General features: G+C 35.7%; 1 protein-coding gene and 1 long non-coding RNA gene across 2 annotated transcripts; both read right to left on the reverse strand.

Annotated features, from left to right (window-relative positions):
* Positions 1–5,135: 5,135 nt before the first annotated feature.
* On the reverse strand, positions 5,136–6,033 carry LOC129572907 (uncharacterized). Its single transcript, XR_008688526.1, has 3 exons — positions 5,882–6,033; positions 5,647–5,777; positions 5,136–5,301 (listed from the first exon to the last, which is right to left on the reverse strand). It is a non-coding gene; the product is annotated as an uncharacterized LOC129572907 (long non-coding RNA).
* A 5,945-nt stretch (positions 6,034–11,978) lies between these two features.
* On the reverse strand, positions 11,979–13,831 carry LOC129572899 (uncharacterized). The gene is made up of 4 exons (XM_055453013.1): positions 13,436–13,831; positions 12,937–13,300; positions 12,390–12,866; positions 11,979–12,140 (listed from the first exon to the last, which is right to left on the reverse strand). The coding sequence occupies exons 1-4, from the start codon at positions 13,685–13,687 to the stop codon at positions 12,127–12,129; spliced, it is 1,107 nt and encodes a 368-aa protein (XP_055308988.1). The 5' UTR covers positions 13,688–13,831; the 3' UTR covers positions 11,979–12,126.
* Between the last annotated feature and the right edge of the window lie 4,484 nt (positions 13,832–18,315).

Here is an 18,315-nt window from a genome sequence, read left to right on the forward strand (position 1 = left end):
CTCAAATCGTTTTGTAGAATTTTCATACAAAATGACAGTGAGGCACTTTTGCAACATGCTATTTGTTGTTTAGGACTTTGTTTCGGTAGCCATTTCAAACGTAGAGGATTTTGACAGCTTATCGTTATCAGAGCTTAGAATAGAAGTGAATCAAGTCCAAAATGGTGAATCAAGATTTGAAAATGTGAATCGAAAAATTCCAAACGGTGAATTAACACTATGACGGTTCTTGGGGAATCCAGGGCCCCAAGCGAACTTTAAAGTTGAATAAAAGTACTAAACAGTGTATAAATCAAACGGAGTCAAGTCTCATTGTATAGATTGAACATTTCTCCACACGAATGAAAAAAAAACATATGCATATGTGTGAGTATGTGTAAAATACAGCCTGCCGCAAAACATGTTACGCTGTTGTTCTTGGGGGACTCCAGGGCCCCATGGCTATTTTATATTATAACTGGACTATGATAAAAGATATCGACTTGGTGTCTGTAGCAGTGTTGTAGACTAGTTTATGTACTACAACTTCGCCGCAGGCATCAAGTCGTTATCTCTTATCAGTTACGCGAAAAGCCGCGAAAACGTGAAAAACGCGAATTCATAGTTTCTCACTTTTCAAGGAACTGATAAGAGATAATGAGATGGTGTCTATGGCAAAGTTGTAGCTCTGGTCGAGTACTACAACTTAACTACGACACCAAGTCGTTATCTCTTATCAGTTACGCGAAGAAATGATAAGAAAAAAATCGCGTTTTTCACGGTTTTTTTCGGTTTCTCGCGTATTCCGCAAAACTGATAAGAGATAGCGAAATAGTGTCTATGGCAAAAATGTAGTTCTGGTTAAGTACTACAACTTCACTACAGACACCAAGTCGTTATCTCTTATCAGTTACTCGAAAAATCGATAAGAAAAAATTCGCGTTTTTTACGGTTTTCGCGGCTTTTCGCGTAACTGATAAGAGATAACGACTTGTGGTCTGCAGCGAAGTTGTAGTACTTAAGCTGCTTCACAACTTTGGTATAGACACCATCTCGTTATCTCTTATCAGTTTCGCGGAATACGCGAGAAACCGCAGAAAACCGTGAAAAACGCGAATGTTTTCTTATCATTTTTTCGCGTAACTGATACAAGATAACGACTTGGGGTCTGTGGCAAATCATAGTACTCGACCAGAGCTACAACTTTGCCATAGACACCATCTCGTTATCTCTTATCAGTTCCGTGAAAAATGATAAGAAAAAACGCGTTTTTTCGCGGTTTTCAGCGGTTTCTCGCGTATTCCGCGAAACTGATAAGAGATAACAAGATGGTTTTCGACAAAGTTGTAGAGCAGCTTGAGTACTACAACTTCGCCATAGACATCAAGTCGTTATCTCTTATCAGTTACGCGGAAACCGCGAAAACCGCGAATTTTTTCTTATCATTTTTTCGCGTAACTGATAAGAGATAACGACTTGGTGTCTGTGGCAAAGTTGTAGTATTCGACCTGCTCTACATTTCTGCCGAAGAAGCAAGTCTCTTACTTCTTATCAGCTTCACTAAAACTAAGGTGGGAAAATTTCGCGATTTTCGCGGTTTTTCGCGTTTTTCGCGGAACTGATAAGGGATAAGCAATATTTGTTGCAGCAAAATTATAGCAAACCTCGAGTATTACAACTTTGCCACAGACACTATTTTGTTATCTCTTATCACAGTCCAGATTTCATATGAAGTACATATGGGGCCCTGGGGTCCCCAAAGAACAGGAATATGTGAAATGTCAGAAGAACCGTCATAGTGTTAAGAACTCACCATAAAATATGAATTTAACTCGATTTAACGTCTATTTAAAAAAAAAAATCGGGGTTAACGCGACATTCAAACGGTGAATTTATTTGATGTGATGAATATTGCGGTTTCAATCGGTTTATTTGAATTTAGATAAATGGTTAATGTGAATTAAAATACAAGACAGGCGCACGTTAAAACCAATTGTATGCATATTTTTCCAATGTATTGAAATGATCAGTCACACATTGACTGCGGATATACACATAGCATTTCATTTGCTATGTATTCTCATGCACATTTTGCATACTGTATGGCATACAGTATATGCTATGCTATTATAACAATAAGTAAGACATACAGTATGCAAAATGTGTATACGAATGCATAGCGAATGAAGTTCTATGCATTCCATTGTAGCAGAACTTTGTAGAATCATTTTGTCTGCTCTGTGTAGGGTGCGTTTGTGTATTTATTTGTCAATTCGCTGATTTTTACGCACCAGTGGATTTTGATTTCAGCAAAATGTGAATCAAAGAGAATCTTTATTTTAAGCTCTGATCGTTAGTGAAAACATTTTTCATTTGTGTGGTTTTTTAGTTCAATTAAATATTCAAGTGGGTATTTTCGAAACGTGTTGAGCGAAAAAAAGAGTTTAAAATGCTAGATTAAAACATTTTGATGGGTAACTATGGAACATCTATAAAACTAATTAATAGCCAAACATCTAGGGGCTAACCACGGTTTTGAAAATAACCAAAAGTGACCGACTTTAACATTTTTTATCATTTAAACAAATAAATTCCGATATGATAACATTTTGGTCGATTTTGCCCGATTTTTGCAGATATTTTTTCGTTTTAACGAATGCATACTGTTCTGGAAGCGGGTTTTAGTGCATCCTCAGGATCGTTCAGAACTGCTCCCGATTCTGGAAGTGGGTTTTGGTGGATCTTCAGGATGGACCAGACTGGGTTTGACAATGCCCTGGCCCATCCTGAGGATCCACTTCCAGAACCGGGAGCAGTACTAAACGATCCTGAGGATCCACCAAAACCCACTTCCAGCATTTTTGAATCGGTAATGACATCAGCACATTAAACGTTTATAGTCGATATTAAACGATAAAATTCAATATATCGGCCATTCCACACGAAATCAGGGAAGAGTTGTAATGTGAGGTCGCCGAATTTGCTGAAAATTGGCTTGGAGTCTTGTTTTCGATAGAAAAAGAGAAAACCAAAATCTCAGGCCTAAAAGTGGCCCGCCTTTCTGAGTTAACCCAGTGTGAATTTTTGGAAAAATTGAAAAAATCGAAAAAAAGGGTTTGCGCCAACTAAAATCTAACTGTGAAGTAGTTGACACATTGCCAAACCTATGATACCGTTGGGAAGGGAATCGATGGGGCTACAAAAGCCGCCTAGTATCTTATCCTCTATGGCCCCATTGGAACCTCCAAAAATGGGTTCAAAGTATAAAATGTTAAATATCTCAAAATAGTGGGTTTTTTTTTATATGTTTGCTTTTTTTTGCGCTTATGTCGCGCCGCTTCAGATGGAAAAATAAAATTTCGTGTATATCCCCCATTCAGTTCGTGTATCTGGCCTCAGCAGTTGAATCATATGTCATTTTTCAGCGTTTTTGTGGGAAAAATGGTCGAAAATGGCCTCTTACGACATTTTGATATGAGAAAACTGCTATTTTTTCGTCAAAATACATGAAAAAACGACCTTTTCCACATCGGTTTACCTATAAATTTGGTCCGAAACTGACTTTTCTTCATAGAACAAACGAATGGTCGAAATCTGCTTACAAAATCACATTTGTGGCATAGAAAACCCACCTATAATGGGCTGTCATGATTCTATTTCCACGTAATTTTTGACGGAAAATCGATTGAGACTCATCTCAATCCTGTCTGATGGGTCTAAAAGGTCGAAAAATGACCCTGCTTCAGAGGATGTTTTCAACTCGCAATAAAAACACTTATTTTGCTTCAAAAATTCCCTATTCTGCATTCAATCGTGAATGGCTTTTATTTTCCATCGAAACAAATGAAAATATACCAATTTGCTTACCATTTGGGCTCAATTCAGCGTTTTATGTAGAAATTGTTTTGAAAAACGGTCATTTTGTATGGGAGGTATCTTAAATTTGCGTAGTTCGATAATTTTACGTTAGAAAACTTCTATTTATTTTCGAAAATAATGGGGGCCTGTGAACAATCAAACACCCATTTTGTTGTATTTTGGTCTCAAATCGACTTTAGCATCGAAAAAATCACTCGAAATGGAGATTTTACATATAAAACGCTGAATTGAGCCCAAATGGTAAGCAAATTGGTATATTTTCATTTGTTTCGCTGGAAAATAAAAGCCATTCACGATTAAATGCAGAATAGGGAATTATTGAAGCAAAAAAAGTGTTTTTATTGCGAGTTGAAAACATCCTCTGAAGCAGGGTCATTTTTCGACCTTTTAGACCCATCAGACAGGATTGAGATAAGTCTCAATCGATTTTCCGTCAAAAATTACGTGGAAATAGAATCATGACAGCCCATTATAGGTGGGTTTTCTATGCCACAAATGTCATTTTGTAAGCAGATTTCGACCATTCGTTTGTTCTATGAAGAAAAGTCAGTTTCGGACCAAATTTATAGGTAAACCGATGTGGAAAAGGTCGTTTTTTCATGTATTTTGACGAAAAAATAGCAGTTTTCTCATATCAAAATGTCGTAAGAGGCCATTTTCGACCATTTTTCCCACAAAAACGCTGAAAAATGACATATGATTCAACTGCTGAGGCCAGATACACGAACTGAATGAGGGGTATACACGAAATTTTATTTTTCCATCTGAAGCGGCGCGACATAAGCGCAAAAAAACGCAAAAAAAACATATAAAAAAAAACCACTATTTTGAGATATTTAACATTTTATACTTTGAACACATTTTTGGAGGTTCCAATGGGGCTATAGAGGATAGGTTACTAGGCGGATTTTGTAGCCCATCGATTTCCTTTCCAACGGTACCAATGGTTTGGTAATGTGTCAACTACTTCTTAGTTAGTTGGCGCAAACCCTTTTTTTCGATTTTTTCAATTTTTCCAAAAATTCACACTGGGTTAACTCAGAAAGGCGGGCCACTTTTAGGCCTGAGATTTTGGTTTTCTCTTTTTCTATCGAAAACAAGACTCCAAGCCAATTTTCAGCAAATTCGGCGACCTCACATTACAACTCTTCCCTGATTTCGTGTGGAATGGCCGATATACAGATTTTTTTCAATTTTTTACGGAAGTCATTAAAATTGGGCGATAAAAACAGATTTTGTCAATAAAAAAATCCGTGTCTAGCTCCTAGCCAAACATATTCATGGTGATTAGACTAATTTTATTTTTTTAACATAAAATTTGTATAACAATTCGACAGTAAAGAAGGGGACGGTATGTCTATTCAAAGGCCTTTTTCATAGCTCAGCCGCAAATTAACGTGAAATATATCTTCAAACATATGAGGCCTCCTTCATATTGACCAACTAAATTATGAAAAAAAATTTGATAAAATTAATTAGTAGAAGTAATAAAAAAATTCAAAAATCGAAATTGAACTAAACGCGCCTAAACTAAAAACAACCTGTGCTTCTCTCCCATAAGAACCAATGTATTTGACGTGACAGTGAATAGCGGTAGCGCCTAAATAGGATCTGCGGCAACTTAAGGAACTATCAATACTTCTTGTTGTTGCGAAATTCATGACAACAACAACAAGTATTGATAGTTCTTAAAAATTCCGCAAATTGCTAATAGGCGCCACCGCTATCTTGCGCCGGTCAAAAGCACAGTTTGACTAAAAAGTATAAAACTTGATGCAATTCTGATACCTGTCGTTTCTCGCAGCAGTACATCGTATTTCCAGGACATTTCTGTCCGGTTGGTTCCTCATCTGCAGAACATTTTTCTCTACATCGACCATCGTTCCATGAACAAAGGTCACCGTTGGCCAATTCTCCTGCTAATGAGGAAACATTTTAATTACAAATCATTCGAAAAAATATAATTACTGAAAAATTTTCTTTTTTATTTGCACCACCGGCTGTTTTTTCACATTATACTTACTACTTTTAGCCACTGTTTTTGCTGTAAATAAGACAAACATTAGCATCAATATATTAAATATTGTATTGAACGTTAGTTTCATTATGTGTGTGTGTGTGTTATAAAGAAATCAACCTTACTTAGAAACTTAAACTGTTCTCAGAATGTGTGAAGTTGTGCATTTATACAAGCCGATATCGGGGTCTTATGCTTTATTATGTAAGCGAATTTAATTGAAAAAGAAATGGAAAAATAAACTTAAAAACCATTTTGTATGAATTTGTCACAATTCATTAATGATTGTGAAATATTTTCCGGAAATAATTGCTACTACGTTTATAGTGTTTCTAACAGTTTTAAAATTCACTTGCACTTTTACCGTGGTACATACACCGATATCAAAGAGCCATTCCAATTTGTGTAACGTAATCATAAATTAGATGCACTTCGTTAATTATACAGTGCAACAATTTTAAACAAAAGTCAAATGACCAGAACTTGGAATATCAGAGGTGTTAGTACTACCATAGCTGAGTGAAAGTCTTGCTGAGTTTTGAATGTTTAATAGTGACTTTCATTTTATCGACCTAGAAAGTTTGTGTGATTCAGGGGAATTTTCAAAGTTGACCTCTTCAGATTTTGGTCTGTTACTCATCTAATATTGGTGATGGAGGCCTCGCAGATGCATTTCGGCTCAAATCGGGAATATTAATATTACAATTGTAGCTCCGAAGTGGAAGAAATGAGCCGAATTAAGGAATTTTTCAAAATCAATGACATACAATTACATAAATTTGACCGCTAGAGCGGGAAAATCCCGAACAAATCGGGACAAAATAAAAATAAATGATAGCTGTAATTTAAAGCATTGATTTCATGCAAAAAAGAAAAAAAATCACTTTTATGTCATTTTTGCATTTCCAACGCTTTTTTCAGACACACGAAAAGTCGCATTACAATGTTCCGGTCACCTTGGGCCACCAAAAATGTTCATGCATGGGCACTAGAAAAACTTAGCTTCAGTTTCCAATCATCGAGCAAGCCATACTTTGAAAACTGACTCGTTCTCCGTCCAGTTCTCTAACAAGTAAAATTATATGGATAATTTTACATTGATTACCCAATGCTGATAAATATGAAAATCCGTAGTACAGCTTATTTAGAATTGGCGACAAAAACGAATATTACTTGATTTTTGATCAATGGTTCATGAACCAAAAGATTACAGGCTTATTCACACTCCCAGAGTCGAAATTAAATATTGAGCACGAATGTTACTCTGCGACCTTTTCTTTTGGGTAGGAAAAATGTAATTTCATTCCGCAAACTATTATTTTGCCAGAGAATTTCCTATCCTTCCAAGTGAATAGAGTCTACGGAATGAATATGGTACGCCGGTGATCGTGATTGGGGGCCGAGTGAACATGTATGAAATCTTGTCATCATCATGTATGTAATTCTTCTTGACGAAGAATCGGTATGTAATTGTTTAAGATCTCCTTTTAAAAAAACATAGGAATCTATTGCAGTGAAATGCAACAACGTCTTGAACATAAGTTGTTATCGTCACGATATATTTGTTTTTGGTTTCAATTGAAATTTGTTGAAATGTTTATTCAAAAGTTTTCTTTGTAGGCATTGCGCATTTATGATTTATATTGTTCCCGTGACTAAATAACTGAATCAAAACAAATTGGTTTTGATTAATGAGAAAATGTATGCAAATGAGAATTGCTAGGGGAATATCACGAAAAAATTCTATTGAGCTTCTATTGATTTTTATTGATTTAAAAAAAAAAATTCAATTTTATTAGATTGTGCGAGATATCTGAGATTTTTTCAGATATACCGCGGTATTACGATCTTAATAGTATTGTCAGCACCACCACAATGACAACCATTTTGACAGCACGCTGGGTTGGTAAATTTTCGTATTTCGAGCAACGTGTAAGTAATTTACGTAAGAAACATGTATCTTACGTTTATTACGTAAGAAACCTCAACGCATGTAATAAACTCCAAAACGCTCCAAAAAGTGCAGAGTTATAGACAAAAACCGACTATTCTCGTTTGTTTTAAGCATTTAAAGTATACAGAGTACAAACATGCTCGTTCTGCAGCGTTAGCTGATAAATAATTACTAAATATATTATTCATGCAAAAGTTTGAAACCACCAGCTATTTTTTTTATAGAGAGTGTATTTTTTCGCAGTGTTATCAAGTATACGTGTAGCCAAATGAATTTTTGCATGCTTTTATGTTTGATTTAAATAATGTTATAATAAATTTTCAATAAACATTTTCAACTATTTTTGGAAATACATTTATATGGAAATGCAGAATTACCGAATCACTATGCAAATATTTCCATAAATAGTTGATAGAAGACGAATGAAAACGTTGATTAAATAAAATGTTTTACCATGTAAAACGAACTTTTCCGCACATTTTCGGTAGAATGTAAAATATAGATCACTTGGATGGAATGTTGCAATTGTTAAGTGATGTTACCATAACCATGAAGGACCCGGATGGTATTTATGTTCATCTTCGTTCCAAGACCTTTCATATGATACCCATATTGACTATACTTAAGTAGAAATGGTATGAAGTCCATCATGGTCATCATTATGGACGGATATAGTGTCCATGTCCACGCCCGTTTTAAAACCTTTCATATGACACCCATATGACATATCTATGGGTGAGTTTGAGAGTAGTGTATGTTTGATTGACTTTGTTACGAAAGAGAAGAGCAAGTTTCGTCGACTTAAAAATGGTTAAAAGCGAGTATGTTCGTTTTTAGCGGGTCCTCGCGGTTTTTCACGGTTCCCGCGGAACTGATAAGAGATAACAACTTGGTGTCTTCGGCAAAGTTGTAGCACTCGAGATCTTCTATAACATCGCTGAAGACAGTTATCTCTTATCTCTTATCAGTTCCGCGAAAAGCGCGAAAAATGATAAGAAAAAAAAAGTTCTATATAAAATTTGCTTTTTTATGTGCGCGATTTGCGCGCAACTGATAATAGATAAGAGATAACTTTCTTCAGCTTAGTTATAGAAGACCTCAAGTACTACAACTTTGCCGAAGACACCATGTTGTTATCTTTTATCAGTTGCGCGAAAACCGTGAAGACCGCGGAGGCTAGACGGTACTACAACATACTCTACTTTAACGCCAACAGAATCATCAGAAAACATACTCGCCTTTTCAAAAATATAAATCGAAGAAAAAACATACTCCACTCTCAATCTCACCCATAGATATGTCAACTATTTATATAAAAAAATGCTGTTAAGTGGTGTTAACATAACCGTGATGGACCGGGATGGTGTTCATGTTCATCTCCGTTCAAAGACCTTTCATATGATACCCATATTGACTATACTATGTAAAAATGGTATGAAGTCCATCGTGGTCGACCATCGTGTTATAACACCATTTAACATCACTTACCATGGGAAAATCGTGTAAAAACAGTAAAAAATGAAAAGTTTTAAAGAAGAATTAAAGAAAAAATAGAAAAAAAGTCAATCATGGTCGGCCATCGTGTTATAAATCATTTAACACGGATTAACATGATAAAATCGTGTTAAAACAAATCAAAAATCCGTTCTATGATAACAAGAAAAAAAAAATTCAAAAAAATCCTGGTGGTGAAATTCTATGACATCCGAAAATTACCAGATGAACTAGTCCAATTTGGCCCAACTTTTGATACATCCAAGGTATTTACTAATAGTGACTCCTGGCCACATTTGAGCGAAATCGTTTGAGCGGTTCGAAAGTTATCGTGGACACAACCAAAAATCGTAGTTTTTGGGCCATCATGGTCGGCCATCGTGTTATAAACCATTTAACACTGCCTAATATTATAAAACTATGTGAGAACGATACAACAATCCACTCTAGGTTGATGAAAAAAGACATTTTTTTCGACATAATCCAAGGGGGGACCCTTGGGTGATTTTCTATGATGTCCCAAAAGTACCAGATGAACTGGTCCAATTTGGCCCAACTTTTGATACATCCAAGATATTTACTAATTGTGACTCCTGGCCAAATTTAAGCGATATCGCTTGAGCGGTTCGAAAGTTATCGTGGACACAACAAAAATTAGCACACTTTTTATCACGTCGATCGCTATACTTTTCTCACACACTTCGTGTGCGGAAAAGTAATAATGAAATAATTACATGAAGAATATTTAATTCACTTTTTGTTCATCATCTGAATTAATTTTTTACATAACGAAAGAACAAAACTAAAATAGAATACAAATTTTCTTCATTTCCATTTGAAAATCTTTTGTTTTTTGCATTAGTTCTTTATGAAAAAATCATTCTCCAGAGTTTTTTTTTACAGGTTTCTTACAAATTCATGTAAATTACATGATTTTTCATAGGTGAATTACATGATGTAATATACGTAACTTTAGTGTAAGATACACGATCAAGTTTCTTACGTACCAAACCAGATAGAAATTGGTCCCGAAAACTTTTTTTTCGCAATATTAGTTTAGATAATCATAAAAACTCACGAAACGCGTAAAAAACACAGTCGATTACACGCTTTCGTAGTCGATCACACCAAAGCAATCGTGAAACTGCACAGAAGTCAATTAATGGATCATCGTTCAATATCTCTAAATTGGAGGCATGCAAATTTTAGAACGATTTTACGCCAAAAACTCCATTTAATAAAAATAAATATTCCCATTCCAAATATGCCAAAAAAATTAACTGAAATAGTAGAGTTTGATTCGAGATTAAGGGGAACTGTCGTCCATACTCTGATAACAAAATGATATTTCCCGACGAAGAACTGATGGTGAATTCCGAAAAAATATGTAATATGAAGAACATCATAAAGTTACCAACAAGGAGATTGACGGTCCAGGTATGATACGATACAAGACTTTTTAATCGGAAATGTATTGCATCTCATTGATCTTGGCACCAATATTTTTAAAGGTTTCATTGAGGGCAAATTAAACAACTATGATGTCAAATGGTCAAGTAGAGAAACTTCGGTGGTGTCACAATTTTTGGTCGATTGCAAATTGCCCTGTGAAATCAGACAAAAAGTCCGTACAATTGACGGTGACTCCGGAAATAGCCCGCGAAAATTGTCGTTTTGGAAAAGCACAGAATTTCGAACCTTTTTACTTTATCGCAGTATAATTGTGATCAATCGCAATTTTTCAAACAGAGTTATATTTGAGCATTTTCTGCATTTTTATTGCGGGATTGTTAATTGTTCACGATATGACCAGAGCCAAAAAGAAAACCATGAAGTTGCTCGAAATTTGATAAAGAGTTTCCACGAAGGTATACAATTTTGTATGGAAAACATTTGTTTACAAGCAGAGTTATATTTGAGCAAAATGCATAATTTGTGCCATCTCGAATGGTTGAAATTCAAAATATTAAAATAGCACCCAAGTGGTTCAACTGTGGAGATGCGCTCACTTATACGGGAAAGTGCGGAGTTGTGCGGAGATACACAGAACAGTATACAACACAAACGTAAGCCTGCGTTTGTGTGTGCGCGCAATGGTAACTATGCTTACACAGGTTCTTATACACTGTTTTCGTCTATCTCCGCACAACTCCGCGCTTCTCCGTATAAGTGAGCGCATCTCCACAGTTGAACCACTTGGGCAGTTGCTATGACGCGATGGGTGCTCGCTTTGTTTACATCCAATGTAATTTTTCTTTGACGTTTGCAACAAGACGCCACCTATTCATGAAAGCCGCCGCTCTATGAAGCTAGCGGCGATAAACGAATGATTCACATACGCTCACAACAATGAACTTCACAGAGCGGCATAGAAATGTATAAATATGGGTCAAATTTTCAATGAAAAATCGTCGATTTGAGCACCTACCGCTTTAACGCACGCAGATCGTACTACATTTGTCCGAAGACACTTGAATCTGTTTAAAAGTAAGAACAATTAGAGGGAAAATTACGTATATATTGACACTCACACTCTGTGTGTTTAAGTATAAATTGAATCATGTTCCTTTATTAAGACTTTTCAAAAGAATAAATCAAAGTTGAGAATGAACTGAAAATAGAAAATCGATCAATCAATAGTGCCGAGTTGATCAAAATATGGAATGAGTTGCCGTAGATTTTCTTGAACTGGTTCACTCTGAAATAGTCTACGTTTTGATGCCATACCGATGTCATCGTTCTTTACGAGCTCTTCCATGCCTAAATTTTCAGTATTATAGGCTAAAATCGGTAACATCATGCACTACACTGCAAAAGCTGTATTGAAATAAATATAAGAGGAACAATTATGCTGTGTAATGAAAATTTTCAATATTGACGCAAAATAAGCTATTCTTTGACCAAACAAAGCAGAAACGATACAAATATTTGCGATAACTGATCGCTAATTTTAAATTTTTTGAATGCACACCACTTGGATCGGGCATGAGTTTATAAAATGTAAAGAATTTTCATTCAAATCAATTCGAAATTCATAAAGTCAAACCAAACTATGTCGAATCATACCTATGAAATGCCTTTGATGATATTGCTCTTGAAATTCGGACCATGTAGGAATGTGTTGTTGATATTTTAGCTTGGTAAGAATGCCAATCAAATGTCCGTAATAGAATTTGGTCAATTCATCAAAACAATGGGGTCGAAGTGATTTGCATATCGAAGATGCTAATAAATAGTGTAGATCCGTTGCAGATGATCCCCAGTAAGCGAATTGAAAATCGATGAAAACCACATTTTCAATGGATTCATTCTCGAACTGAAGCATTAAATTGGGACACCAAAGATCGTCGTGATTCAATGTATTGAACTGATTTGGTTTAACATCATATGGTTGTCGCAATCTTTCAATCAAATCGTTCTGAAGTCGTCGCAATTTCTCTGCATAAACGGTGAAATTGGGCCAATTGGAAATAACCTCAATAATCACTTCTAAATTGCCAACATAAATATTGTTAAAGGTATCCATATCACGCGTAAAATGACCTACATTTGAAAATATTATTTCACCTTTAAATCGAATCAACATCAAAATGAGAGTTCGGTCTTTATTTACCACTTTTGATATTGGCAAAAATATCCGATTGTTCATCTTGTAATGCAGCGCAAATAGCGTGGAATGTGGCCAATCTCTTCAGAATTACTTTTGCCTCTTGAATATTGTAACCCCGTTGGATTGACTGTGTTTCATATGATTTCACTGCTAAATCTTCCAAAATTATGATTCGTCTTGTTTTGCACACACCAAAGCACTCAGCAACCAGTTGGGGTTCACCGAGTTCTTGCAATTTTTTATTTATTTGCGGAGCAATTGTCCCATAGAATTCGATTTCTTTGTCGTACATATTTTGTTGAAGCTCTACATCAAGTGCATCTTCATCCGAAAACGCTACTTTGATAATTAAATGGGCAATTGATTCCTGAGGATTCAAATGGGTAATTTGTTGAAATTACTTTAAAGTGTTGTATCGAGAATCGACTGAAGCAAAGCGATAAATGTCAACAAATGAATTTGAAATCTGAACAATTGAAAACTCAAATAAGTATTTGTATACCTGCTTATCGTTTGAATCTTCTAGAGAATTCGTAAATTTGACTTTCACGCGATACATTGAGCTAAGAAAACTTTCACCGTTTGCTGACACATGTTTTGCCTCAAACTTGATAATTTCTAGCTCGGGATTCTTGTAATAATTTCGAAAATGTTCTTTCAAAAACTCTTTGGTCAGCCATTCCGGAGTTAAAGCTTTAATTTCTGCTGTATTTTGTGTTTGCGCTGTTGTCAATTCGGTTGTTTTTGCGGACATTTTGCTATTTCGAAATTTTACTTACAAACATGTGTTTTAAGATTGCTGAGCATCTCAGCATTTCGTAAGGCACGGATATATCCGAGCATATCGACGACGCATACTGTATAATACAGTGGCGTGTGTTGCTACGTGCAGCCGCAATGACTCGACCGGAATGTGTATGTTGTTTCTGCGTGCAGCCACATCAACTGAACACACTTCGTTCGAGTCGTTGCGGCTGCACGTAGCAACACACGCCACTGTATTATACAGTATTCGTCGTCGATATGCTCGGATATATCCGTGCCTTACGAAATGCTGAGATGCTCAGCAATCTTGAAACACATGTTTGTTTACTTACTCAAATGCTACTTATCACAGACTGACTATTGTAATCTAAATTCATTTTATCGCATGCACACTTTTCTGCCGACAATTTAACTGATAACAATTGTATCATTTTATCGCATTGTGATAAGAGTGCTTCATCAACGATGATGAAGCCGAAATGGCATGACTTGAAAATTTTACGATTCATTTTCTCTTGAGAATCATTCATGATGATTATGACGCTATATATGAATAAAGCTTCGAGAGCGTTGGATACTAGGGTGGTGCGATTTTGATTTTGCAGAGGATTTCAAAACGTCGGGTGTGGAATCGATTCAGCACCTAAAAAGAAGTAACTTTTGTTCTGGGACATATGCCGAAAAGTTTATTCTCACTTTCCGCTACAATTTCTCTCCAGACTCCCAATATTATGCAAATACATACCTGAAAACGACTTTATTTTGTCTAATTTTTGACGAGAAATTCAAATCTGATCAATAGATGTACATAAAATAGTGATTTGGTGGCTCTACAGGCTCAAATATACTCGGAAATGGCCGAATAGTCACCATTTTACGCTACATATAGCTGAACTAGTCCAGTTTTATTCGAATTTGAAACGTCTGAAGAGCAATTTCTACTTGATTTTTGACGTAGAATTGATTTACGGTTTCATTTGTATAGATTTATGTGATTTTTGTGTCGTAAACTGCGTCTATTTTAAGCAAAATGAGGAAATTACATCCATGAGCTTCGGTTTAACAAGACACCAACCATGAAATGTGGATACTTGGAATTTTTTTTGAACAAAAGTCGATTTTTCAAGATCTGAAATTAAACCAACCGAATATGAGCCCAGAAATATATGAACACATCACTTGATCTGGTCATATGGGCACTCAAAATGTTTGTGGGGGATCACACTAGAAGTTTAAAGGCAGCAAAGGCAGAAATTGTTTACTCAGTGAGGTAATATCACTGTTAAACCGAAGCTCATGGATGTAATTTCCTCATTTTGCTTAAAATAGACGCAGTTTACGACACAAAAATCACATAAATCTATACAAATCAAACCGGAAATCAATTCTACGTCAAAAATCAAGTAGAAATAGCTCTTCAGATGTTTCAAATTCGAATAAAACTGGACTAGTTCAGCTATATGTAGCGTAAAATGGCGACTATTCGGCCATTTCCGAGTATATTCGAGCCTGTAGAGCCACCAAATCACTATTTTATGTGCATCTATTGATCAGATTTGAATTCCTCGTCAAAAATTAGACAAAATGAAGTCGTTTTCAGGTTGTATTTGCATAATATTGGGAGTCTGGAGAGAAATTGTAGCGGAAAGTGAGAATAAACTTTTCGGCATATGTCCCAGAACAAAAGTTACTTCTTTTTAGGTGCTGAATCGATTCCACACCCGACGTTTTGAAATCCTCTGCAAAATCAAAATCGCACCACCCTAGTATCCAACGCTCTCGAAACTTTATTCATATATAGCGTCATAATCATCATGAATGATTCTCAAGAGAAAATGAATCGTAAAATTTTCAAGTCATGCCATTTCGGCTTCATCATCGTTGATGAAGCACTCTTGTCTATGAGTCTGGAGAGGCATTTTTGCGTAAAAGTCATTAAAAAACGGCTATTTTGAACATTTTTGACCTGTGACGACCTCAAAATCGTGGAAAAGTATTTCTAAACCAACTTTTTGTTAGGTAATTTTTCATGATAAATCCAAATATGCTAGCCAAAGTGACCTTAAAGTGGCTATTTCTTGCGATATTTCAACAAGTTTTCCATGAAAATGAGCAAAAAATGCAATTTTTTTAAAATTGTAGCGGAAAGTGGGAATAAACTTTTCGGCATATGTCCCAGAACAAAAGTTACTTCTTTTCAGGTGCTGAATCGATTCCACACCCGACGTTTTGAAATCCTCTGCAAAATCAAAATCGCACCACCCTATTGGATACTCAATCATCTTTTCTCCATTTTTGTCGATCATTCGCGTAATGGGAGTCTCGTAGATTTCTGTGATGGAATGTGCTTTTGCATAGAAGCGAAGTAAAAGAAGAACCAAAATTTCGACCTCAATACTGCTCAATGAAGCAGTGGACTTGTCGGCACACGCGTGGATTTGCCATTTCACTTGCTTTGGCGATTCGTGAGTTGCCGAGGCATCATATATGCAGTGAACTCGATATTTAAAGTGAAATCCTATATTCGGTACATCGAAGTCGGCCGAGGTATGATTACGTTTGCGCGTCCCGCGTAGTATGTACATAGCAACGCTGCGTATATAGGAATTCACGTTATATCGCAAGTGAATTGAGTACGCGCGGCATGCAAACGAAATCACGCATCGGCTTATAGTATGTACTACATACTTGCGATATAACGTGAATCCCACAGTGCCACTATGTCACACCAAAGATGCTGCTGAAAGAACGACCGAAAATATGTTTTTTTTTGTTCCAAGTATCGCATGAATCATATATACTTACACATACACAAGACACAAAACATGATTCTCAAAGTGTGAGCAAGCAATGACAATGAAGAAAAAAAATCAAACCAAAAAAATTATTTGTTTGGGTTTCGTATTACCTCTGCAATCTGTCTTGAAAAAACCATTACAAAAGATACATTCAATTGGAAATGATTTCGTGGTTTGTTTGGTGTGTGCATGTTGTGGGTATGCCGCTCTCATTTGCCCAAGCGCGCGCAATTTTATTTATAAGACGTTCCAATGAAATGAAAAACAAAAGACTATAAAGAAGAAAATATGCTGCATGTGTGCTATGTACTCTTTACCTCTGTGCTCTCTCTTTCTCTCACTCTTCCTATCTCAATCAATAATACCATTAACGGTTTTGAAACCGAAAAATATTACTCCGCTTTTTCGCCCAAGCGACAATTCTGATTGCCAAAAATAAGAAATTAAAGAGTTTGTTTACTTTAGTTTCGAATTACCATTTCCCATTACTTCTGAAAGACTGTGCTGAAAAATTAGATGCAAAATTGTTCTGTGTTTCTACGATAGAAAACATTAAATAAATGCACTCAAGGATGACAGCTATTTTTTGTAATGTTTTCTCAAATTTATTGGGCTCTGAAGTCACAACATTAATAGTTCCTTTTAAATAAAAAAATGGTCGACCGATCCAGTACTTTTGCATAGTATCGATTTATACAATGTCTTTCCTATTGCAATTTTGGTCGTTTTTCCATCAATTTTATCCAATCCATACTGATTCAAGATATGGTCATATTCATTTGTCACATTTTTGCTCATTGAAAATTTGGGTGTATTATCTGGTGGATCTTTTCTATTGACACTTTGCGAAATAATGTACTTTTCAGTTATTTGCTCCACAATATTAGCTGGTCCTGATGACCGTTCGGCCGTTTTTTTGTGTTGACTAATACTATTGAAAAACGTAATGCAACTCATTCTGATTTCAATTCCATGAATTATATTTGCTTCACGATTATTCATATTCAAGCATTTCACTTTCGGCTCTCTAAATCAATTCATTACGATAATTTTATTCCGCATTTTGATTTTTGGAGTGGCTGAAAAAATTCGTGGGGTGGCGGAGCCCGTCTGGATACGGGCCTGGAATTTGAGTAAATTACATCATGTTATTGGTTTTATTCTCGTTTACTATGAAGATGCTAATAGTATTCGTGTGCGTATTTTGTGAACTTTTATGACCATATTTTCGATAACTTTTATTTTTATTTGCATCCAAATGGGATTAATGAAAAAGCCCAAGATTTAAGCGCTTTGTTCAAACAATAATATGTAAGGTCGTAATTTTTTTGTATATTTTTGTGTCTCCGTTTCCGCAGATAGTTTTATTTTATTGATTTGAATAGAAAAGATGAGTATTGAGCAGTGCTATAAAGTAGATACATTTCACATGAATTGGTCGGGCACAAAAGGCGTGCCTCGTAAATTACACAATTTGGTAAAAATAATTGATAATTAAATCGCTAAATCACGATTACCACTCGGCATGTCAATCTAATTCAATGTTTTTGTTCTTGTTTTTGTTTCTCTCATCAAAAAAGATGTTTTAAATAAAAAAAAGCTATTATCCAAAGACCCAATGTTAAAACGAAAGCAGACTAAACTGCTTCATCACTGTTCACTTGGTCAATTTATTGTTGTTCTGGTGCTGGGTGGCTTTTGATCCATTCGAGAGCGCGGAGGATGGCTTCTGGCACTATTTTTGATACAAACAGAAACCAAGTCGTTAGAATTTTAAATTATTCATATGCCGTGGCCAATTATCAATTGATCAATATAC

Source organism: Sitodiplosis mosellana, unplaced genomic scaffold (genome assembly GCF_009176505.1).
Source record: "Sitodiplosis mosellana isolate CC-2019 unplaced genomic scaffold, AAFC_SMos_1.0 Smas_scaffold_5712, whole genome shotgun sequence".
NCBI classification, from domain to species: domain Eukaryota; kingdom Metazoa; phylum Arthropoda; class Insecta; order Diptera; family Cecidomyiidae; genus Sitodiplosis; species Sitodiplosis mosellana.

What these genes read in the sequence shown, in the direction of transcription:
- LOC129572899 (XM_055453013.1), bottom strand. Translation starts at nt 13,687, where the DNA reads ATGTCCGCAAAAACAACCGAATTGACAACAGCGCAAACACAAAATACA. An exon ending in AAGATTCAAACGATAAGCAG is followed by an intron (nt 13,301 to 13,435) that starts GTATACAAATAC and finishes TTGAATCCTCAG; the next exon opens with GAATCAATTGCCCATTTAAT. An exon ending in TTTTGCCAATATCAAAAGTG is followed by an intron (nt 12,867 to 12,936) that starts GTAAATAAAGAC and finishes TTTCAAATGTAG; the next exon opens with GTCATTTTACGCGTGATATG.